Source organism: Lycorma delicatula, chromosome 4 (assembly GCF_047948215.1).
Source record: "Lycorma delicatula isolate Av1 chromosome 4, ASM4794821v1, whole genome shotgun sequence".
In the NCBI taxonomy this organism is placed as follows: Eukaryota; Metazoa; Arthropoda; class Insecta; order Hemiptera; family Fulgoridae; genus Lycorma; species Lycorma delicatula.
Genome location: NC_134458.1, coordinates 48570848 through 48596320, shown reverse-complemented (window position 1 = coordinate 48596320; position 25473 = coordinate 48570848). Strand labels below are relative to the sequence as shown.

The 25473-nt window shown below is 31.8% G+C and overlaps 2 protein-coding genes across 5 annotated transcripts in view; both read left to right on the top strand.

Moving 5' to 3' along the window:
- The window catches only part of chb (CLIP-associating protein), a 246653-nt gene that overhangs the window by 91261 nt on the left and 129919 nt on the right, over positions 1-25473 (top strand). For all 4 annotated transcript variants that reach the window (XM_075362879.1, XM_075362878.1, XM_075362877.1 and 1 more), the window contains one exon: positions 3101-3208. In XM_075362879.1, the coding sequence (XP_075218994.1) occupies positions 3101-3208 (108 nt within the window). The remainder of the gene's footprint in view (positions 1-3100; positions 3209-25473) is intronic.
- Positions 4311-25473, top strand: part of LOC142323361 (uncharacterized) — a 48173-nt gene continuing 27010 nt past the window's right edge. Inside the window, exons 1-3 of the mRNA XM_075362881.1 lie at positions 4311-4382; positions 10579-10755; positions 14936-15331. The gene's annotated coding sequence lies outside the window, so the exon portion shown is untranslated. The remainder of the gene's footprint in view (positions 4383-10578; positions 10756-14935; positions 15332-25473) is intronic.

Here is a 25473-nt window from a genome sequence, read left to right as displayed (position 1 = left end):
CTGCAAATAAACAATTAATTTTACTAAAAGGGTTTCTTTTAGCCCCTTTATGGATTCCTCCCATTATTATATTTTCTATTACTTTCTTCTTAATTGGCAGGAATCTGTTACTCAGGTCTGTTATTCCGGTCTTTTACAATGTACAGCACAGCCCCGCTATAACATGGCTTGATATACTACGGATACGGATGTAACGCAGATTATAACCTTCCCCAAAAAAATAACTGAATATCTGAAAAAATAAAATAGGCTTCTACACTGAACTTGTTTCTATGTAAGTACACATTATACTGTATTGACTTTTTTATTAAACCATTATTGCTTCATTTTTTCCCAATTTTTAATTGATCCCTTTTGTGATTTAAAATTTACTTCTCGAAATAATGCGTTTAGCCTGTAATGCGGGCGTCATGTAAATCCCCTGATAACCACGTTATAGTGAGGGTACACGTACATATTCATTATATAAATTTTGCTGTTAATTACTGGAATTTTAATTTTTCATTTCAGTACTGGAGAGCAAAATTTGCATGTGCGTTCTTAGCGCTATTCAAAATTTTTAAGAGAGAACAGTAAAAAAAAAAATGTTTAAAGAATTTTATATAATGTAATTATAGAATTATGATGCGGGATCCTGTGAAAATCAATTCTTAGAAATTAATATGATTAGTTTAACTTATCTAATTATTGTGTTTTGGTGGTTTATATTTCATATAATATTAAATTTTATTAACACAATATCAGTATGTTAAAAAAATTTATATATATACATATATATATTTTTTTGTTTTTCTGAAAATTCAAATATTTCATTAACATACTACTGTGCCAATTAATGTCAAAATAATAATTGTAAAAAAATAAAACACCATATACAATAAATAGAGAAAAAATCTAATCTATAACTAATTTGAGAATTATAGAATTATTTACCAACTGATGATGTGGGTTTCTGTGAAAGTTAATTGTTGGTAATATATTAGATATTTTCTCTATTACTGTGCATGGTGTATATTTTTTTATAATTTAATCAATCTGAGAAGAAAGGGACTTAATCAGTTTTTGCTATTTTTCAGGAGAATGAAAAAACATTTACTGCTATAAATTTGTAAAATAAAAATACCACAAAAATTGGTAGTGTTCTTTATGTGTTCTATTAACTTAAGGCAGCACCTTTTTTTTACTTTTGATTTGTATTCAATAAAAGTTTTTTTAAATTTTGACCTAGTTCCTTTCTCCTCATTTTGGTGATAAAAATAAAACAGTTGGTATTATGCTTACAAATAAACTTTATTTCTCATTTAATTAAATGAATATTACTAAAAAGTTAACACTAGTATACAAGAATGCAATAATAATTAAGATTAAGAAAAGCGTTTTACTAACTTTCTATTATTTAGATTTACAGTTTGATATGTCTTCAAATAATTGAACAGCCTTTTTTTATGTTGCACATACACTATTAACTTTCTAATATCTTTATACTTCTTCCCAATAATTGGAACAAGATTGTACAGGTTAGCATGAGTGTCTGGCATAGAGATGTTTGAAAGAGTAGGCTTTCCAACAATGAATTTATGTTTCATAAAACTTTCAGTATAGGTGTGCCCAACAATGACTCCTTTGTTTTCAGAAGAGAATTCAAAATGTTTGAAACAAGTAGGCATCAAACTTTGCTTCTGTTGCCATGGTGTATCAATTGAGCTGGCTTCTAAAGAATAGATGGTTTTTTTTTTAAATAATGCAGCCACCAACTGTCAAAATGCTAGAACATCTGAAGTTTTCACAACTGTAACTTTAACTTGAACATTTTTCTTTGCATTGCATGTAATCTTAACACAATCCTTTGGACCATAAATTTGATCAGATCTTTGAATTTTCTTTTTAAAAACACCAAAATCCCTGAAACAACGAAGATATGAATGACCATGCTCAGGAAATTTGCAATCTATTTTCTGAAATCTCTCTGATGCTGTCAGACCAGCACAAAATCTAAGTAACATATGATTCCTGTTCTGACCAGGGCAAGAATCAGCAAACAGGCACAACTCTGTAACATCTATTGTCAAAAAAATATCAATATAATCAAATAAGAAACAGGCTTCCTCATTAGCACCCGTATTTACTTGACCTTCATGATAAAGTTATATCACACAACGTTCAGTTTTAACATCATGAATACAAAATATATTTACCCACAACTGGCGCATATAGAAAATTTCTTGAACAAGTATTGCCGGAAGAGGCAAATTCTGCATCTAGTTAAACTACAATATTCCAACAGCATCGTTTGTGGCAAATTTCTGTTTTGCTTCAGTTATTGAGTTTTAAAACTTATTTGATTGTTTTTTGTGAATCGTAAGTTCAGCTTCAGCTATTCTTTTAGCACTTTCACATGGAGTTGAACTTTTTATTTTAGACTTTTAATTCCTCACATTTGCTGCACACATCAACCTGTGGTCAACCAAATCAAAAATTAAAGTTTTCAGTGAAGTATTTCCTATAAAAGTCATATTTGATGTTTAGTTTAGAACATTTTTTTTACAGATAATTCATACTTTTGTAATATATTTAAATGTGAATCTAGATTCATATAGGCCGGGCGCACATGTTACTTATTACATTAATTAACTTAAATAACTTGAACAACATTAACTTGAATAATATTAATTTTTTTAATAGAAACTTATTAATTTAAAAAAACTTTTTCTGATCTTAAAAGTATTGCTTGTAGAGTAGAGAAATCTGATTTAAAATACATATACTTCAGATCTATTATAAAACTAGGAAGTCTAAATCACTGATGTGATTAATCATATATTTAATAAAAGTAATAATTAATAAAATAATTATTAATATTAATTGTTTAACTCTAAAACAGAACTGGTAAATTGATTATCGGTTATGTGATATAACAAAACATACAGATGTGGTTATACAAGTATATGCATATGTATGATGAATCTGTCATGGTATTAAAGTTTAAACTAATATTAATATTTATATTTTAGATTAAAATTTTCTGTTTATATTTACCTTAAACTGCAATTTAAATGTATTAGCTATAAAGAGCAGTATTGTTTTATTTCTTTTATTGTAGCTCGTGCCAGAAAATTGGTGCCTGATGGTGGCCCGGGATCATTGGGTTCTGGACCAGAAAGAGTTGGTAGAACTAGGGTTAGAGTCTCTGGTGTATCACAGTCTCAGCGTAAGTAGCTAGTTAAAGGATTATGTATTAAATTTTAAACAATCTTCACAAGAATAAATTTGTTACGATCTTTAGTAAAATAAAGAATGTGGTGTTAACTGATATCTTTGTTAGTAGATTTCTGTTTGAATATAAAGTTTTAAAGTGATTAAGTATTACAGCTCACTTCTTTTGTCATCTTTTAAGAATAGAAAAAAAAAATGTTTGTATTTTATTTGCATATCTACACAGACATAAGAGTGCATGTACAAATACGTATGCATAATTGGTTTAAAAGTATGTTTTATTCAAGCTATCAGTTGCGTTACATTTTCATATCATTGTCCTGATTTTTCCTTACTACCTTTCAAGTAACACTTCTAATATCAGTTTTTTTTTTTGTTATAATCCAGTATACTACATAATTTTTTAAAAGTTTTATTTGTTATTTATCATTTTATTTTGTCATGCATTCAGTAAATATATTATCTATTACAATCGAGTGTAATGGTAAGATACTGTAGACATTTTATTGTCATTTTAATCTATATACTTGTATAACCATTGTTTTCTTGGATTCTACTCCTTAAGATGTTCTAGATGTCAGCGTGAACATTGTACAGAGATACTGCCTAGATGTCAGAGTAAACATTGTGTAGAGATGCTGGTCTACCTTCTTGCCTTGACTTGAGTTAATAGTTATTGAAAATACTAGTTATTTCATAAACTATGCAATTTTATTTACAGAATAATTATAAATTTGATGTATTGTTGGAGTTATGTTAAGTGCTGAATTTTGAAATGTTAAAAGGCATTCACTTAGATGATATTAAAAAGAAAAATATTTATTTTAGCAGCAAAGAAAGTTACATAGTCTATTTTTACTTAGTAATATATATATATAATTCATTCTTTTTTTTAAATGAAGTATTAAAAAGCCTTTTATTTATTATTAGATTTCTGTTATGGATATTAGAGTTTGGTTAAAAAAACAAAATACATTACATATATAACAGAAGGATATAGGTGTGCTGCTAATGTTGATTTTTTTTTATCTTTCTTTGAATAGCTCATATGTATTTTTACTTTGTATTATTATTTAATGGTATTGATTGATGATAAGTAAACAGGTAAAAATATCATTCCTGTGGAAAACTACCAGAAAGCAAGAGGAGCCATCCAGTGAAAAGCAGCTGTAAGTTTCATATGTTTCTCTTTCTTGCCGTTAAAAATGAAGCTTGTGTTGTTAGAATTGTTTGAGCATGATGAACGCCTTCTTGTTTTTCTGTTAAAAATTGTGCTTTTACTTTTTTCATTTGATTATTTTTAAAAGTTTAATTTCACACTTTAGAAATTCATTTTTAATTGTATTTTTAAAATTTGTTTTATGGGTTTTATTTTCTTCCTCATACATTTCTATATATGTATATATATTCCTACCAGAGTATAACTTATATGTGTTTCTTGTTTGCATGATTTTCACTAAAATTTGTTAATATTAATTTTTAATATCCGTTACGTTTATGTGATCACTGTTTTGCTGTGGATAGGTAAAAACTACTTATGTAATAATAGTATTTGTAGTAGTAAAAGGAAACCATATAATAATATAATAAGAATTTTGTTGACCTATTTTGATTGTTTGCTTTCAACATTTGTAAGTGTTTGTACATATTGCTATACTGAAAGATTTATGTTATACCCAGATTCCTTGACCTTTTGATGAATAGGAAATCTATGCCCTCAAAAAATCTACTTGTTTGGGTTTATGGTCAAGATCTGTTGATTATGAAACTGGAACCCTCACAAGTCAGCTACTGCTGTTGCTGTTGGTATGAGTATAGATGTACAGATACATTCAGATATCCGACTTGGCTTGAAAATGAGCCAAGTTGGAAGCTGCCATTTTGGTTTTAAAGTAAGGCATTCCCTTCCTACCACCCTGCAAAAGGGCATCAATAAACTATTGTAAGTTGACTACCTGCCCTATTTAGTTTCAGTCTTGGCTATTATAAGGCCATAAAATTTGAGTCATGAAGGGGGTGGTGGTATGTTTCATTACTGTCAGACATCATGATTATTTAATTCAAATCTCTGGAATAAATTGTTCATTTTTAATGAAACAAAAACCAGAATAAAATTTAGACTTTTATATATTTATTTTGGTTTTACTCCGTAGCTACCGATTGTAGAACGCCATTTGGCTGTAGGCTTAAAAGTGTATGGCAAAATTAAGTAAAATGTTATTAGATTAATAAAATTAAGCTTTTACTTATAATAACACGATATAAAAATCGTATGTGAGTGTAAAAAACTATTTGATATATCAACTTCAAATTAATAAAGCATAATGACAAACCCTAGAAAAAGTTTGATTATATTTGCCACAACTTGTTGTTTAATCATGGATAGTTGTACATAGCTTTGTGACAGGCAGGTTAATTTCAAGGGCTTGAGGTATAGATAAAGCATTAAGCAGTCTCATGAAATATATTGTAAATGAAGTTTTTTTTTTAAGAATCAGTACTAACAGTTTTTTAATAAATTCATATTTTCAGGCCTGGAATAATGAAATATGTATATTCATGTGCTCAAGTCTGCGAGTTCTTAAAATTGAATAGGATTGACCGTAATCTGATTTATACAAATAACAAATTTAGCATCATTTATCTTTTAAATAAATTTTATTACATTTTCCCTTTTTGTTTGTTTATTTCTTATACATATGAACTAGAGCTCTTGTGGTTTTACCTATTTTGCAGGCTTAGGTTTGTTTTACCAAAATATATTTTACAAATATATTTTGGTATTTTTTTATGCGTTTTGATGATCTATTTTTTCCCCTTATTTACTGATCTTTGTACACCAAACCTCTTATAATGACGTAATTGGTTGCTGGAAGTTGGTTGTAAATTGAACCCTTTAATATTTTCAAATTTAAGTACAGAAAGAGTTGTTTTAGTGTACTTTTTAGATAAAATGGAAACAGGATTTTAATTTAACAGTTCCATTCTGCATCAGTCAAATCCTACAAAATCAAGGATGCATGCTTTGTACCCCTAAACAAAACATGTACCCTCTTTTCCCAGTTTATGCATTTTATACATTACACTGCTTCAGTAGAACAACTCTATATAGTACCGTTTGGATGTTAAGATTTTGACATATTTTTATCGATAATAAAATATTTTTCAGCCTCATGTATACCAGATTTCCAGATTATTATTTTTAACTTGCTTTCTGCACCATTTCATTTTGCAATCTAATGCTTTATCTGTATCATTATATCTATTCAGGCATTGAATCTATACAATTCAGTTTTTCTAACTGAATTATTACATTAGCCTTAAAAACAATAACTTCAGGAAATCTTAAAATGTGCATAAGTAATTGTAACCACAGTTATTGTTACATCTCTTAATGTTAATTCAAAATTTAGTTTTGATGTGCTGCTGTTCTCGGTAGCAATTTTTATATATCACATACATGTTTGTTCATTTAAATTAATATCTTTATCAAGGTTTTAGTGTGTGAATTCTGTAGCAGTTTGAATATTTGTACTGTTTAATCATTGCTCAAGGTTATAGTTAGTTGCATGTCTTAAATACACCATTATTAGTTCATAAACAAATAATTTCTATAAATTTTAAATACATCACTTAAGTTATGTATAATTGTGTGTGCATGTGCGTGCACATGATCACACACTGTGTTTAAAACAACATATGCATGTATTTCACTGTGAAAATGTATTGTATTTCCATAGTTGTTTTTAAAACAGTTACTATTTTTTTTTTTTTTTAATTTATTATTTTATACACCCAGCTAACTTACAGAATGACTGTTCAGTTCATGTTCATTGTGGGAATTCTTTTGTAAAATTCATTTCAGTTTTTATTTTTTTAAATAATTTTATAATTAAAATTGTTTTTAATTTAGATTTAATTTTTTTTAAATTCGTTTAATATTAAAAAATGTTTACTACTGATCACTTTATACTTCTTTGTTTCTTTATACTTTCCTTGTTTAAACGATTAGCAGTTATTTTGTTTTCATAATTATCCCTTAACATAGTAAATCAATTGTGGGCTGAGGTGGTTTTAACATTATTATTATTAATTGTTTTTAATATTGTTTTTATCAGTTTGTATATGCATGCTAATTAATTTCTGTTGGTGTTTTGGCTATCAATTAATGTTTTGTTATAATAATACTAAATATACGAGGTTTGTATATAAAGTAATGAGACTAGTTTTTTTTGGCAGCCAAACTGGCAACACTAAAGTTACTAGTAAACATATGGTTATATGAACAGCTGATTTACATTAAGTATTAATATTTTTAGTCCATTGTTGCCACGTGAAATGTAAACTAACTTTTCATGAAACGAGTTTTTGTTGTGCATTACAAAAAAGAGTGATACTAATTATGAGCAACATTGTGCAATCAAGTTTTGTGTTAAACTTAGTGAGAATGCTACTGAAACTTTTTCAAAATTGAAAAGAGCGTATGGAGATGACACTCTGTCATTAGCCCAAGTTTTAGGTGGTTTAAAGCATTTTCAGATGGCTGGGAAACAGTTGCGGATGATCCACACTATGGAACACAAAATCTTCTAGGGCAAATTGAAACTGATCCTGATTTTCTAAAAAAAAAGTTATTACTGGTGATGAATCTTGGATATTTGAGTATGACTCAGAAACAAAACGCCAGAGCAAGGAGTGGTACACTTCAAACCCACCATGTCCCAAAAAAGCAAAAACGAGCAAATCAAAAATCTAAACCATGCTAATTTGTTTTGTCGATAGTAGTGGCATTGTCCATAAGGAGTTTTTGACTATAGGACAGACTGTAAATCAATATGTTTACTGAGAAATTCTTGAAAGACTGCGGAAAGGAGTTGCCTGCTTGAGACCAGTTATCAAAGACTTTTTTAGTCTTGAATTAGAATTTAATTTAGAATTGTTTAGTGCCTTTGTGTTTCTTTATTTTCTCTTTTATAGCCTACAATATCATTCCTGTTTTTGGAGTCTTTTGACCATTTAATTATTATTACTCAGTGTTTCTGATATACAGAGATATTAGCAGCTAGTCAGTAAAGCTAGAGAAAAGTATACATCTGTGATGGGATTTAGCATGTGCTGTCTTTTACATAAATCTGTCTCTATTTAATTCTCAGCAAGATTCTAGGGTTTTTTCATTTATCATTTCATCTTCCTCATTAAAATACATACAGAAGCATTTTTCATGCAATAGAAAAAAATTATTTCTTTCAGAGCCTAATTCTGGAGAAATTTAATGTGTTCCTGGTATTTCTTGTATTCCCTTGATCGTATTTTCTATCATTCACTTTGTAACACCATCTACTTCATATGTCCTATCATTTTTGTGATTTTTCCCCATTTTTTCTTCTTTTTTCATGCTCTGCATTCTTGATTACTCTTTACCTTTTCCATACTTTTCATGTAGTTTTTCTATCTCCCAAGCATGTCCTCATTTAATAATTTATCTTGAGTCTCTAATCTCATGTTATCTTGAGTTTCATACTTTTGTTCCTATCTTCCCAGTTGATATCTCTTCATTTATTGTAAACTGTTAATTGTTGTAGCTTTACTATAAGATGTTCTTAAAAATACAGTCTATTAGTAGACTTATGTTTCACCTTATTAATTAATATTTCTGTAAATTTTTATTTTCCTCATTGAGGGAAATTTCTTAAAAGTTTCTTTTCTTGTTATTATTATTATTATTTATCATATACAATCTTATCCCTAAGGAGCATTTAATTTATAATTTTTATTCAAAATGACTTTTGACTTTATGAAGATTAATATGGAAAAATTAAGTGAATGTATCCATTGCTAATAAGGGAAATGGTGTGCATGCATGTGCGCGCACTTAAACACATACACACACACATATATATATTTAAAAAAAAATTTTTTTTTAATATAAACCATCTAGTACAGAATATTGAGATAAGCCACATCACGTTAATTTTATCACGGTAGTACTTTCGCTGGATCCTTCATCCTCAGTCATGATTGAATTCATTTTATTAATTACACATTAAATAAAGATGTTAAAAATATGAAAAAATTAACAAAACACTGTGTTACTAAAATAAACCATGTACATGGTGTAATGTTTGTTACAGTACTTCATTAGTAATAGTACATTGCACCACTATAAGGACACACTTATAAAGGCGAAAATAATTGTCAACACATTTTCAGATAAAGATAATGATAATACATAAATTTTAATTATTCATACAGTACTATAGCCACTGGTAGTATATATTTAATGCTATTTTACTTTTGTACATAATTTACTTGTTTTAACTTCCAATGTCAATCATAAATAGTCTCTTACTTTCTTTATTTTAACATTCAACCTAATAAATTAAGAGATTTGTACAATAAATTAATAGCTATTCTATGTTTACCTTGACATCCATATAATACATTACTGTAGAAGCTTGTTTCTGACATAAGAAAATAACATGGAGATTAATAATAGTTTTTTTGTAGAATACAGTTATAAAAATAAAATAAGAGGAAAGATTACTAATGTATATTATAAAAATAAATATAAAAAAGCATAACTATTTAACCGTATTACAAAATATTTAAGGAGTAACAATAATAAAAAATAATAGAGAGGACTTAAGGGAAATATACAAGTTAAATGTAATGAAAATACATAAAATTTATATTGGTAAAATATAATTTAAAACTTAATAAAATTAAGTTTTGGTATTAAAATTTATATTGGTAAAACTAAAAGATCTTTTAAAAATAGGTTTTCAGAACATTTCAGTGCTTAAAGAAACAGAAAAATAGGTGTGTCTAATGTAGCCAACCATTTGTTGCGGTGTAAGCATAGTGTTTCTGATTGTAAAAATAAATTAGAAATTTTAGAGATTTTTGAACAGTAAAAAAATGTATATACTTGAAAAATATTATATTTATAAATTTAAACATAAGTATGGAATTATGAACCACTAGATCATATCTAAAAATGATGTTTTAATTAAAGACATAGTAGTTTATAGCAGTTGGTAACAATTATTACGAACATAATATGTTTGACTTTTTAAGTTTGCATCATTCCAGTAATGGAGTGGTAGTGGAGTAGTTTGTTATTACAAATTTTGTGGTTATTAATGTGTATTTTCAAAATTTTTAAGTTTTTTTTTATTTGATGTAATTATAGAATTATGTACTGACTAATGGTGTGGGATCTCACAAAAGTAGACTATTGGTATTAGTTTTTTTTTTTAAATAGGTTTTTCTGTTACTATGGTGGTTAAGTTGTTATTATTGAATATATATATGTTTATGAATTAGATTCTAATATAAGTTTATTCTTTTAATTTTATCATAAAGGACCCAAATTTAAAAGAAGACTTACAAGAACTAATCTGATCACAGAGATACGAACTCGGATTACCAAAGCAAAGTTAACGGTGTTACAAAAAACAGTGAACAAGCCACAAGCAATATCAAGAACTCCTTCATTGGTGATCACGCGAAGCAGATTGCATCTGGGACCACCAAAATTCAGTAAATATTTTTTCAGTTTTGTAATGTGAAAAAAATGGTGATAGGTCTTGTGGCTTTGTTAACATTTAACATTTTAATATGTGATTATAATATTTCTATTGCTGAATAGAATATCAGAATGGTTTGTAATTTCTTAATGTTTGTGTATTTTAAAATAATTATTCCCTAGAATCACATAATTATTTAGTTTATATAAATCTTATTCTTAACTCATTTTCATTTAGTTTTTCCCTGCATTTTTCTATATTTTTTTTTCTCTTCAGTCATTTGACTGGTTTGATGCAGCTCTCCAAGATTCCCTATCTAGTGCTAGTCGTTTCATTTCAGTATACCCTCTACATCCTACATCACTAACAATTTGTTTTACATATTCCAAACGTGGCCTGCCTACACAATTTTTCCCTTCTACCTGTCCTTCCAATATTAAAGCGACTATTCCAGGATGCCTTAGTATGTGGCCTATAAGTCTGTCTCTTCTTTTAGTTATATTTTTCCAAATGCTTCTTTCTTCATCTATTTGCCGCAATACCTCTTCATTTGTCACTTTATCCACCCATCTGATTTTTAACATTCTCCTATAGCACCACATTTCAAAAGCTTCTAATTTTTTCTTCTCAGATACTCCGATCGTCCAAGTTTCACTTCCATATAAAGCGACATTCCAAACATACACTTTCAAAAATCTTTTCCTGACATTTAAATTAATTTTTGATGTTAACAAATTATATTTCTTACTGAAGGCACGTTTAGCTTGTGTTATTCGGCATTTTATATCGCTCCTGCTTCGTCCATCTTTAGTAATTCTACTTCCCAAATAACAAAATTCTTCTACCTCCATAATCTTTTCTCCTCCTATTTTCACATTCAGTGGTCCATCTTTGTTATTTCTACTACATTTCATTACTTTTGTTTTGTTCTTGTTTATTTTCATGCGATAGTTCTTGTGTAGGACTTCATCTATGCCGTTCATTGTTTCTTCTAAATCCTTTTTACTCTCGGCTAGAATTACTATATCATCAGCAAATCGTAGCATCTTTATCTTTTCACCTTGTACTGTTACTCCGAATCTAAATTGTTCTTTAACATCATTAACTGCTAGTTTCATGTAAAGATTAAAAAGTAATGGAGATAGGGAACATCCTTGACGGACTCCCTTTCTTATTGCGGCTTCTTTCTTATGTTCTTCAATTGTTGCTGTTGCTGTTTGGTTCCTGTACATGTTAGCAATTGTTCTTCTATCTCTGTATTTGAACCCTAATTTTTTTAAAATGCTGAACATTTTATTCCCGTCTATGTTATCGAATGCCTTTTCTAGGTCTATAAACGCCAAGTGTGTTGGTTTGTTTTTCTTTAATCTTCCTTCTACTATTAATCTGAGGCCTAAAATTGCTTCCCTTGTCCCTATACTTTTCCTGTAACCAAATTGGTCTTCTCCTAACACTTCCTCCACTCTCCTCTCAATTCTTCTGTATAGAATTCTAGTTAAGATTTTTGATGCAAGACTAGTTAAACTAATTGTTCTGTATTTTTCTTACATTTCTTACATTTTTCTATACAATATTGAAAAGGATTTTAGATAAGACATACAACAAAGTTTGTTAATTTATTAGAGTTTAAGTGAAACAAAAATATTAAAAATAAGACGTGCATTTAAAATTGTACTGTAATACAAAAAAATTAATTAATGTTTAGAACTTGCAAGATATTTTATGGGAATACTAAGAATTTGAATAATTAATATAATACATGGTTCTGCTATTACATATTAGAATTGAACATATATGCTCTATATAGACACCACTATGTAACTATTTTTATTGATATGTGTGTTATTGTTAATGATGTGTTCGTCACATCAAATGTGATAAAATACCTGTGGAGTCAATTATGTGATAATTTTCTGAAATATAGTGCAATTTTTAGTTTTTAAGCTTTGATATGACCAGTAGCCTGTTTCACTCGTTTCGGTGAATAAAAAAAGTTCTCATCCAGTACCCAGTCTGTAATTTAAGTACATCCTGTGTCAGTTGTAGATATAACCTATAACCTATATTGTTATGAACACGTAACTATGAGGGTTGTGAACATTCTTTGATTATGATTTTGATTTTGAAAATTGTTTAAAAATCTATTTACTCAAGCAAGTGAAGTTAATTAAAATCTATGCAAAATAATTGAAAGACTTAAGACATGCACTATAAAATTATAACATATGTATTCATAAAATAAGTTCTTGAATATCAAAATTAAAATTTCAATTATACAAAACTTTTTGTAGTGACATCTTTATAATACATTTGACTAGATATTTATTTACATAATTTCACCTTTGATGTTTATTAATTACTCTTATTCAGAGTGAAGTTTTTCTCTCTGAATAAAACTTTACTTGCACCATCTTTTTTATGAATTTTGACATTTTTAAAATATGTTCTATTTAGGTTTTTTTGATACTGAACAAGATATCATTTTTTTTGTATTTGAAGAATCATTATTGTGTAGATCACACAATATATGATGAATAAGAGGATGGACAAGCTTTGTGTTTGCCACTAAGCCATTTTTTAAGTCTTTTTACAATTCAACAAGTTAATCTTATTATCATTTTCACAATAGATTAATAGATGACCACAGTTTTATTTTTTATCAAAAAAGTGATTAGCACTTCAAAGTTTGCAGACCTGCTATATTATATATATATATATATATATATATATATATATATGTATGATTCAATATGATGTGTGGGTCTTGAAAGGATTGATTTTAGAAAAATAAATAAATAAATATATATATATATATATATATATAAAATGTTCAGCATTTTAAAAAAATTAGGGTTCAAATACAGAGATAGAAGAACAATTGCTAACATGTACAGGAACCAAACAGCAACAATAACAATTGAAGAACATAAGAAAGAAGCCCTAATAAGAAAGGGAGTCCGACAAGGATGTTCCCTATCTCCGTTACTTTTTAATCTTTACATGGAACTAGCAGTTAATGATGTTAAAGAACAATTTAGATTCGGAGTAACAGTACAAGGTGAAAAGATAAAGATGCTACGATTTGCTGATGATATAGTAATTCTAGCCGAGAGTAAAAAGGATTTAGAAGAAACAATGAACGGCATAGATGAAGTCCTACGCAAAAACTATCGCATGAAAATAAACAAGAACAAAACAAAAGTAATGAAATGTAGTAGAAATAACAAAGATGGACCACTGAATGTGAAAATAGGAGGAGAAAAGATTATGGAGGTAGAAGAATTTTGTTATTTGGGAAGTAAAATTACTAAAGATGGACGAAGCAGGAGCGATATAAAATGCCGAATAGCACAAGCTAAACGAGCCTTCAGTAAGAAATATAATTTGTTTACATCAAAAATGAATTTAAATGTCAGGAAAAGATTTTTGAAAGTGTATGTTTGGAGTGTCGCTTTATATGGAAGTGAAACTTGGACGATCGGAGTATCTGAGAAGAAAAGATTAGAAGCTTTTGAAATGTGGTGCTATAGGAGAATGTTAAAAATCAGATGGGTGGATAAAGTGACAAATGAAGAGGTATTGCGGCAAATAGATGAAGAAAGTAGCATTTGGAAAAATATAGTTAAAAGAAGAAACAGACTTATAGGCCACATACTAAGGCATCCTGGAATAGTCTCTTTAACATTGGAAGGACAGGTAGAAGGGAAAAATTGTGTAGGCAGGCCACGTTTGGAGTATGTAAAACAAATTGTTGGGGATGTAGGATGTAGAGGGTATACTGAAATGAAACGACTAGCACTAGATAGGGAATCTTGGAGAGCTGCATCAAACCAGTCAAATGACTGAAGACAAAAAAAAAAAAAAAAAATATATATATATATATATCAGATATGATCATCCAATAGTTTGTTGGTGTAGAGGGCTTGGTGGAAAACAAGGTCACTGATTTACTTGTTCAGGGAATGGATATTCAGTTTCAGTTGAGTTATTCGGGATTTGATTTGAGAAGGGGAAGTAAAATCTGACATAATAGCATCATGGTGACTGTTGGTCACGATGATGGTCTCTACTGTTATTTAAGGATGACAAGATTTGAAGGATCAGTTTTACATAAACTGTACTCTTTTAAGCTAGTACATCCCTTCTTAATACATTTTTCTGATATTGTATTCTTACTGTTTGTTTTATTCTAGATCTTCGTATACGAAGACCAATTAAACAGTTATTAAGGAAGGATGGTACAGAAGAAGTCGACAGTTCTTTGTCATCGAGAGGATTTGCCACTTCAACTCCAATATCAATATGTTCACCGATTAAGGAAATACAGTTACAGCCTGCAAAAAGGAAAATTGTGGGGAAAAAATCTCAAATCCCGGTTCCTTGCTCAAAACATTTATCTGCCAGTTATTGGTCTAAAGTTGTGGATGTTACGGGTGAGAAGAAGGAAAGTTCAATAGAAAAATATCCACATACATCCATTGAAAGTTCCTCTGGTCGTACTAAAAAAACTAAAAAAGTAAAACCTGTAGCAAAAGGTGATTTTCAAGAATCTGGAGATAAATTGCCTGAGAGTACACAGGAAATTGGCAGTAAGTTGTTGATTTTTGGTTGGTAAATTAGTAATAGTATTACACCACTAGTAGCCGAAAACTTTTCTAAGATTATTTTTACAATAAGATGTTTTATTTGATTAGTCCATCATCAGTTATATCAAATCTTTATTTCAATATATCAAATAGGGTCGTTGTTAATATAACCACTTGGAGTCATTTTATTAAATCATGAGTCCTATGTTAGGTCTATTGACTTGAATATAATAATTAAATTCATAATTTTTTGAAAATTTTTGTTACTTCATTTGTTCAAATTTGAACTTTTTAGTATAAACATATTTCTCTAGGTGTTCTAATATTGTGATTATTACCTTTTATATTAAAATTGAGCTGAAAACCTATCTCCAGTCCATGTGGATGTTCTACTGAATGGATTGGGCTGATTTTTTTTATTCTGCTTGGAATGACCTGCAGATGTCATCAAGTGTCATCGGACCCCAAAGTTTAGTATCCTGTGAGAATTTCTAAAAAAATCCTCATTTATTATTTAATTGAGGAACCTTCCAATGTTATTACTCATAGGAAAATCACTTTCAAGGTCTGTCGATGTTTGATGACATATCTGCAGGCCATTCTAAGCACAAAAAAAAATTCAGTCTATCCTTCTTGTAGAACTTTGGATGAACTGGAAATAGGTTTTGAGCATGCATTTTACCTGTGGTAGGAAACAAAAGAGAAAAAAGTAGGCAGTTGGAGTGAGATGTAAATGGAGTACGTTTTTAGCCAATTATTATTATTATAGCATTATTATTAACATTACTTTGTAATAATAATGATATGCAGTATCCCAACCCTCTAGGGGGAAGACACCCACCCACCTTGTGATGTTACCGGTTGCCACACAACCCCCTCTTTTCTGAGCCCTTAGGGGCTTTACTGGAGGTCATCTTTAGACCCTCTTACCTGATTACATCTCACAGTCAAAGCCAGGCCTTGGTCGGCATGCCACTAATGTAAATGCCTTGGCAGACATTTTCATCAATAAATATAAATCAAATTTGGCTTCATGTAGGCCTCAAACGGACATCTTCACATCCAATCTAACATGATTCCCTCAAACTAACTAACCAAAACTGGGGAACCGCGGACCCCACACCTAGACCAAATTTGACAGCACCATTTGTGACTGTGAGTGCCTCAGAAAATGAACAAGTTGAAAGTTAAATCAGTGCTACACTCATACGAATCAAAATTATGTTTTATGCAACATAGAAATTCAGACCTACAAATAAGTTTGTGTTGTTATCGTTCGGTCAGTTGCTCACAATGGGTGATAGCACAGATTTTTTTCATTTGGGAAGTTGATGGGCATGTTGTTAATTTTTGGTAAATAAAAGTGGATGGGCTACTGTGCACGAATACTGGGAAAATTTCCAGATTGATTATACCTGATTGTAAAACATTTGAGGATTTAGAGAGGCAAGTTTGAGAAAGAGATATGCTTAAACCACAATGATTCCATGTTGGTCATGAATGTTTTGTGCCAACACTGAAGAAGCAATATTGAATGCTGTACAAGTATCTCCTACCTCAAGCACCAGAAGGTTGTCACATCACTTTCATGTTAAGGGTGTGTTAAATGTTATGGGAGCAAAAATTATACCCATTTCATACAACATGTGTACAAGAGTTATTACCACCTGATTTTGATAAATGGATGAAATTGTCGATGGTTAATTAGAAAATGTGAACATCATCCCGATTCCTTAATATTCTTATTACTGATGTATCCTATTTAGCAAGAAATGGCATTGTAAATGATGTAAACACTCATACTTGGGCAGAAAAAATCCCCATGAGACTGCTACAAGTAATTTCCTTCGCACTTTTTCATTCATGTGTGGTGTGGTTTTGATGATGACCTCATAGGCCTTTTTTTCTTACCACCAAAGCTCAATGGGAAGTGATGCTTAATGCTACGCCAAAAAAACTGTTTCTCTTTTGAGAAAAACCAGTCATTGAGCCATTATCGTACATTTTCATAAGAAGTGAAGACATCGTGTCCCTTTGATGCAAATAAATACTAGTCAAATGGAGCTAAGTCTGGTGAGTAAGCCACATGCAAAAGTATTTCCCAACTGAACACTCAATCATTTCTTTGACTGGTTTTGCTGGGTGTGATGATTCATTATCATGAAGCAAAATCACTTTGTGCTGCCTTTTTTTGATATTCTGGTCGTTTTTCACACAATGCTTGATTCAAATCTATCATTTGTTGTTTGGTAGCGTTCAGTATTAATGGTTTCACCAGGTTTTAGCAGCTCATAATAGATCACATCCTTCTGATGCTACCAAACACAGAGCATTGTGTTCTTTCCATAGCAATTTGGCGTTGAAATCGATGTTGATGGTTCGCCTGGAGTTATCCATGATCTACGCTTAGGATTCTCAAAATATATCCACTTTTAACTGCTGCATAGTTGTAGTATCACAATTTGATGGAGAAATGACTTTCTTTTGTACCTGGCGAGCAATATTTTGCAAGTGGTTTTTCGGTTTTCTTGTTTTTCATTTAGTTCATGTGGAACCATTCTCCCATCTCCTGGATCTTTTCCATGTCATTCAAACGCATGGAGACGGCATCTCATCTGCGTAATTGATCCACAAGTTGTTGCGTGTGAGCATCATCCTCATCTAACAATGCTTGCAATTCACTGTCTTCAAACTTCTTTCGGTGGTTTTCCACATTCTTCATTTCTCATGTCAAAATCACCATTTTTGAATTTTTTTAAATCACTTCAAAGACTGTGATTTACCAAGAACATGCTCACCGTAAGCTTCAACAAGCATTTCATGTGGTTCTGCACTAGTTTTCTTTAAATAGTAACAGAAAATCTGCTGCCTGCAAATGTAGTTTATAGGTATAAAACTTGACGACATGTTCAACGCTAATTAAAAGTATACTGTTGTATGAAACTTATATTGTTGCGAGTTGAAAATCTTTGTCAACTGTCAAAGAAAGAAAAAATGGCACCAATGATGCGGTTTGATGGTAACTACATTGACAGCTAGGGCCATCTATGGGCAAATTACAGTTTCATTTTTATACATCTGGTAGAAGACCCTGTCTCTCTAAGTACCATGTGAATATGTGGTGGTTCACTATTCTCTCCATCACTTTGTATAAAATGCTTATTCGAGAGTTAGGGTGGTAGCTTGAGGGGCTTCCTTTTTGTTAACTATGTTTAAGTATTGGTACTACTATGGCTTCTGACTATACCGAAGGGTAAACTTATTATGAGAATAGACTGTTATAATTACACAATAGATGTTATAGCGCTGAATTAGGAAGGTGCAAGAACATACTGAGATGAATGTTGTCAGGTCCAGGGGAGGTGTTTTGTGAGTTTTTAAGTGCATGTAACAACTCATTGAATGAAAATGGGGCATTTAATTCACCGGCTGAATCACCAATGTTTAACAATAGTAATTCCATCTGTAATTTGTATCTCTGAAATTTATTACTGTATGATGAGGTGAGGGACACTGAACGGAAACAATTTGCCATTCATAAAGTTCTCCTTTATGAATGAGTCTGAGAATGGATTGTTTTGGTGATCCACAGATTGTATGGATCTTTGTCCACACAGTAGACATGGGAGTAGTGTGTGAGATGGTGTCTACATATTTCCTCCTAGCATCTAAGAAAACCCAATGACATACTGTTCTAGCCATACGGTACAAATCTAGGTGTTCATTTGTAGGCCTGCGATTAAATTTGTGCAGTGCTTGCCGTCGATTACTAATACTGTTTTGGCAGTCAGCATTCCTCCAAGGAACGGAAAAATGTCTTGGGTGTCGTGATGTTTGTGGGATATATTTATTAGCATTATCAAGTGTTAGGGATGTAAGAGAGGTAAGTTCATCCAGGGCATCTGCACTATCATCATACTGTGATGGAAACGCTTTATGGTAACTGTTCCAATCTGCCTTTTTAACAATCCATTTCCATGGTCTTTTATTCACCCTGCGGTCGACACAAAAGCTATAGTAATTGGCCTGACCAGACCAGACCACAGTGATCAGAAGCAGACCAGTTAAGATGAGGGAGTAAATTTGGTGAGCATAAGGAGAGGTCGACAATGTACCAGAAGATGAGGACATAAATGTGTATGACCCATCATTCAGTAGACAAAGGTTCAAGTTTTGGTCTCACTCTGTTTTATCATATTTCCTTGAGAGTAGCAGAAAGATGAGTCCTAGTAAATATAGTGGACATTGAAGTCTCCTACAGGTAACGATGGCGATGGGATTTGCATTTAGAGATTTGATATTTTTTATAGGGCATTATTGAACTCAGGAGTTCAGCGAAAGATACAAATCGCAGATATACAATTTAAAGGGTACTGAGATTTTTACAGCAACAGCAGGAATGAGGGTAGCTAGTTATAGCCTTTAGTTGACACCACGTTCTGCATGAAAATAGCAACTCCACCATCCTTTATTATCCACAAGATAGTCATCTCACATGTATAGCCTCTGAATATTAGCACATCTTGCTGAATGTGGGGGGGGGGGGGCTGAAAAGTTCCTGGCCTTGCCTAGAAAGAATGGAGCCAGAGTTTTGAAATTATCCATTTATTCAATATATTCTCCCCCGAGTCTGATATACTTGGTACATTGTTGTTGCAGCTTTTCTAGTCCGTGCAAATATAAGCCATATGGTTGGGCGCGAAACCATCTCTCGGCAGCCTCTTTGACATCTTCATTGTTCTCAAAACGAATACCCTTCAGGTGTTTCTTCCAAGTTCAGAAACACTAATAGTCCAAAGGGGCGAGGTCTGGTGAGTAGGGATTGACCAGTTGAAATCCCAGGGTCGTCAGTTTGGCTGCCACAACATTGGACGTGTGCGCAAGTGCATTGTCATACACCAGAAGGATTCCTTTGGCCAACTTCCCTTGAAGTTTCTTCTTAATTGCCTCCTTCAACTGGTCCAGCAGGATAGCATAATATTGTCAGGTTACTAGATCCCTGAGGTTAAAAGTCCACCAACAGAATGCTGTCGTTCCAGAAAATGGATGCCATCACTTTTTCGGCCGATTTATAGGTGCGGAACTTCTTCGGCCATGGGGAACTGCTGTGGCGCCATTTTTTTTTACTGCTACTTGGTTTCAGGATTGTAAATGTGAAGCCAAGTTTCATCCTCAGTCACTAACCTAGCCAAAAAGGCCTGTGGAGCTTCAAAATGGCTTTAGATATCTCAACTCGTTCCTTCCGTCGATCACAGTTCAAACATTTGGGCACCCACTTTGTCCAAATTACTACCACAATCCTAGGCATGCGCAAGCATGCCTAGGTTTGTGGTAATAATGAAACCAACATGCTCCCTGGAGATGTCCAGTATCTGGGCTATCTTTTTGGTGGATATTCGCCAGTCCTCGAGAATAAGCTCATGGACAGCATTGCATGTTGCAGTGTCGATTGCAATTTGAGGGTGCCCACTGCGGGGCTCATCTTCAACGGTGAAATGGCTAGTCTTGAAACGAGATTGCCAAGTTTTCACAGTGCTGTAGGAAGCACACTTCTCTCCCAGTGTTTGTAACATCTCAGTGTGAATGTCCTTTGCTGACTTTCCTTGGAGAAACAAAAACTTCATGATGACCCATAACTCCACTGACGAGAAACTTGCTTTAGACTCTTCCATCTCGGTTTTCACCTGCAACAGAAAAAATTGTACGAAACCTGGATATCTGATATTCGCATAGTTAACATACTAAAATTTCAAACTTTCAATTGAGCCCAAAATTGTTTTTCTATTTCAATCACAAGACATCAAAGCCAGGAATTTTTCAGCACCCACTTGTAGAAGATGACGTTTCTTGGAAGCACATTATGAATGGTTCATTTTTGAAATTAATTGTAGGTGATCTGGTTTTTCTTTTTCAAATATTTGATTTTAAGAAAATCTGATGCCCTGGGATCGGGCGGTTCCTCTACCATATCATCCTGTAAATGTGGTGCTGGAGGGGGAGATTTAGAAAAATGGGAAACTGCAGGTGACATCCCAGAGGAGGTGGTTGTGTGGGGTCCCTCAACAAGGACAAGGAGCTTATTTGTTGGTGGCTTATCACCAGCTGTATTTACTCCTGTCCTCAAAGGTAAAACTTTAGGGACAGGAACTTTCAGAGGGATCCCACAGTGTTAGTTTCTCTAGATGTTAGTAGTGACTTATTCATTTTCGTTAACTCAGAAATAGTTGCAGTAAGTGAAGCAACCTGATCAGATAACATCTGAACAAGCTTTATCAGCCCATTGCAGGATCTGCATTGTTGGCTATCTGCATTTAAAGGAGTTTTGGTAGTTCTCACAGCAGCTAAAGAGATATCGGGTTTAACTAAGTTGCGAGAGCTGATTCATTTTCTTTATTTTCTTCGTGCAGCTGGAAAGGATAGTTTCTGCTCTTACAGATTCAGAGAATTGCCTTCTCTTCTTTAAAAGTTGGGCAATCTCAGGAGCAAGCTGTATGTGATCCACTGCAGTTTGCACATTAATAGTTTTGACAGTTGGTGTCTGTGGCCTTCTTTAGCATGTTGAGCACAGATCTCTGTTTTTGAGCAAGTCATTGTAGTGTGATCATACCCTTGGCATTCGAAACATCGCCGTGGGTTGGGTATGAATGGTCGTACTCGAACTGATAGAGAACCTGCTTTTATTTTCTCTGGTGGTACCAGAAGGTTAAACGTCAAAATAAGGTTGCAACACCACTGAGTGTAGGTGTAAAAAGAAATGTTGTTGCAGTTTAAGGGTATATATTGTCATTTGTGTAGTGTATGTGTATAGTGTATAGTGGTCTACAGCTCTAGGTGTAGTGGGAAGAAGAGCTGCAGAGGTTAGTCCATGGGGATGTCAACCCCCAAAGTCTTAAAAAATAAGACTCCCCATCAGGGAAATTCTTCTATTGGCTTCAGCATGTCTTTATGGTGTTATCTTTTTTATTCTTCTTAGGGTTTGGGTGGTTTCCTTTGTTTTACTAGATTTTGGAAGGATGTTTCTGATTTTTGGGATTGGTGTAATAGCTATACTGGATGTCTTTCCTTCACTGTTTCATCACATTCTCTGTTCCACCATTTATGTTTTGTACGGGATAATGTTGGCACTAATTTTTCTGTGATTTACTTAAGGTTGTTGACTAGATCAAGTTTATTCATGATTGTTATTTTTTCTGTTGTTTGTTGGTAATTTTCATTCTTGATTAGTTGAATAGGGTCCATTTTTCTTTTAGTTTTAGGGGCTTGGTTTTTGTTGCTTTCTTTGGGGAGTAAATTTAATTTTAATTTTGACTGCATAGTGATCTGAGCCTGTGCCTAATCCATGGACTTTTATGAGGCACATCTCCTTGTGGTGATGTTTGTCCATGAAGACATGGTCTAGTTGCCATTCTTTTTTAATGTATTCGGGGTGTTTTGGTTTTTGAGGTTTCCTCTTTAAATATGTGAATTTTGAGATTAGGTTGTGGTTTCTGCAGAAATTCACTAGTCTGTTCGTTGTGTTTGTTTTCTTTTAGGCAGGCCATTTTCTGATGATGTATCTTTCTCTGCCTAGTTGAGCATTGAAGTCTCCGATTAATTAACATGGTTTTTGGGGATAGTATTAATAGTAAGGTTGAGTCGATCTTAGAACCTTTCTGTTTCTTGACAATCTTTTGAAGAGTTATTTTTATTATTAGTAGGCGCGTGCTTATTATAGTGTAGATTTTATTAGATGCTTTTTGGGCAGGTGTTGAGATTATTGTAGATATTTCTCATTTTACTTATATATAAACCTTTTAGAAATAAATAATAGGGAAATATTTATGTTATAATAGTGACAAGTACATATCTGATAAACATTATTTTTGTTTCCTAACATGCGATACATGAGTTTAATCTGTTTTTGATGCTAAAAACAAATATGAACTCAGAATCTTTCTATCACCCACCATTTTTGAATTTTAAAAAAATTTTTAATTAAAGGGTTTTTCATGTTTCAACTTATGGTTAGCATTTTAAGCTCTACTATTGTATTTTGTTAGCTAATTTTTTTATTGTTTAACTTTATAACATAATTTTTAAGCTATAAATGAACAATACTGGACGAAGAATTAAATCATATCATAGTCAAATTTTATGACAGTATCATATCTGATACTGAAGAGTGAGCCTTCATGGACAAGATTAATCATGTCTGTGCAGGTCAACACATTTAGTTGACCACACAGCTGTGTTGTTTGTATTAAGCACTGGATTTAGGAATGAATTAATTTTCTTCAGTCTTATTGCTGTCTAAGTTTGTTAACAGTGCACTGTCATAATGCCTTGAAATTGTGTAAATGATGTGGATGCTTTTTGTTATGTATGTGATGAGTTTACTGTTAAATCAGATAGAAAAAACATTACACTTTTAATTAAAAAAGCATATCATTTGTACTTTCAGTGTAAAATTGGTGATCAGGATAAGACATGGGCTCCTCATATTGTATGCACTAATAGTTCTGTATATTTAAGAGGATGGCTGAAAGGTATATGGAACGCTTTGCCATTTGGTGTACTTATGGTTTGGCATGTACCAAAGGATCATGTAATCAATTGCTACTTTTGTTTAACAAGTGTGTGTGGAATTTCTAAAAAATCTAAACACTGTAAAATATCCTTCATTGCAATCTGCAATCAGGCCTGTACCTCACATTGAAATTATTCCAGTTCCTGAGCCACCTGTGAATGTATGTTTTGAAAGCAGCGATGAAGAATCGGGCACTGAAAAAGACAACAACGATTTTGATTTTGAATTATCTTCCAATAAGCCAGATCTTATATCACAAGATGAATTAAATGACTTTGTTAGGGATTTAAATTTATCAAAAAATCAAGCTGAACTGTTATGATCAAGACTGGCAAGGTTGAAATTTACTTCAATAAAATACAAAACTTTCAGGCTTTTAAAGCTTACATAAAGTACTTTCTCAGTACTTTATTGATGAAAATAATTTAGTTTATTGCACAAATATTGATGAGCTTATGTTGCACTTAGGACAAGTTCGTAAGCCTGAGGACTGGCGTCGTTTCATAGATTCGTCCAAGTATATTTTAAAAGTGGTTCTACTACACAACGGTAACAAATATCCTTTGATACCAATCACTTATGGTATTAGTTTGAAAGAGACATACGGTGTGATGAAAGATGTTTTTGAAAAAATAAATTATAAAAAACATAGCTGGAACATATGTGATGATTTGAAAGTTATAGCTATTTTGTTAGGAATGCAGTTGGTCAAAGATGATGTATTTAACTCAATGTTAAATAATGTAGAAAGTGCAGCTTGGACTTCATTTAAAGATGTTTGCAAAAACTTTCCCAGCCAACAAAAATCTGACAATTACAGTGATATTGTTAATCAATTTCATACTTCATACAGAGCTATGGAATGCAATATGTCTTTGAAAATATATTTCCTTCACTTATATCTGGATTTTTTCCCTGGATAACCTTGGAGATGTAAGTGATGAATATGGTGAATGTTTCCAAGACATTTCAGTCATGGAAAGCCACTGTAAAGGGAAATAGAATACTAACATGCTAGTTGATTTCTTTTGGGCATTAATTCGGGATGTGCCTGAGGCTATTTATAAAAGAATAGCATCAGTGAAATCATTCTAACAGGTATGGTCATGCAAAATTGTAAATATTACAGGTTTTAACTATATTTTCCTTTAATTTTCTTTGAAGCGTAATTTATTTAAAACTAAGGGTGGTAGAAAAATTGTATTTACAGATCTGAAAAAACAATTCAGGAAATGGTATCACACTTACAGAAACATTAAAAAAATTTTTTTGTCTATTGTAATCCCATTTTGATATATAGGTTAATCCTTTTCAACAAATAATATCAACATGTTATACCATATCTTTACATTCATTGTTATGGGCTTATTCACTATTACTACACACTAGAGGATTACTCAGTAAATGTAATGTACAGCTTTCCTTCTGCTGCAAGGCTAATTATTATTATCATTGTACTGATCAAAGAATGAAAACAGAGTGAGGAGCAATTTAGATTTAAATATTTTAAAATTGATCTATATTGATGTTTACTAGCAATTTATTTTCTTATCTGAAATGCAATTTTTGTATGTCGTCT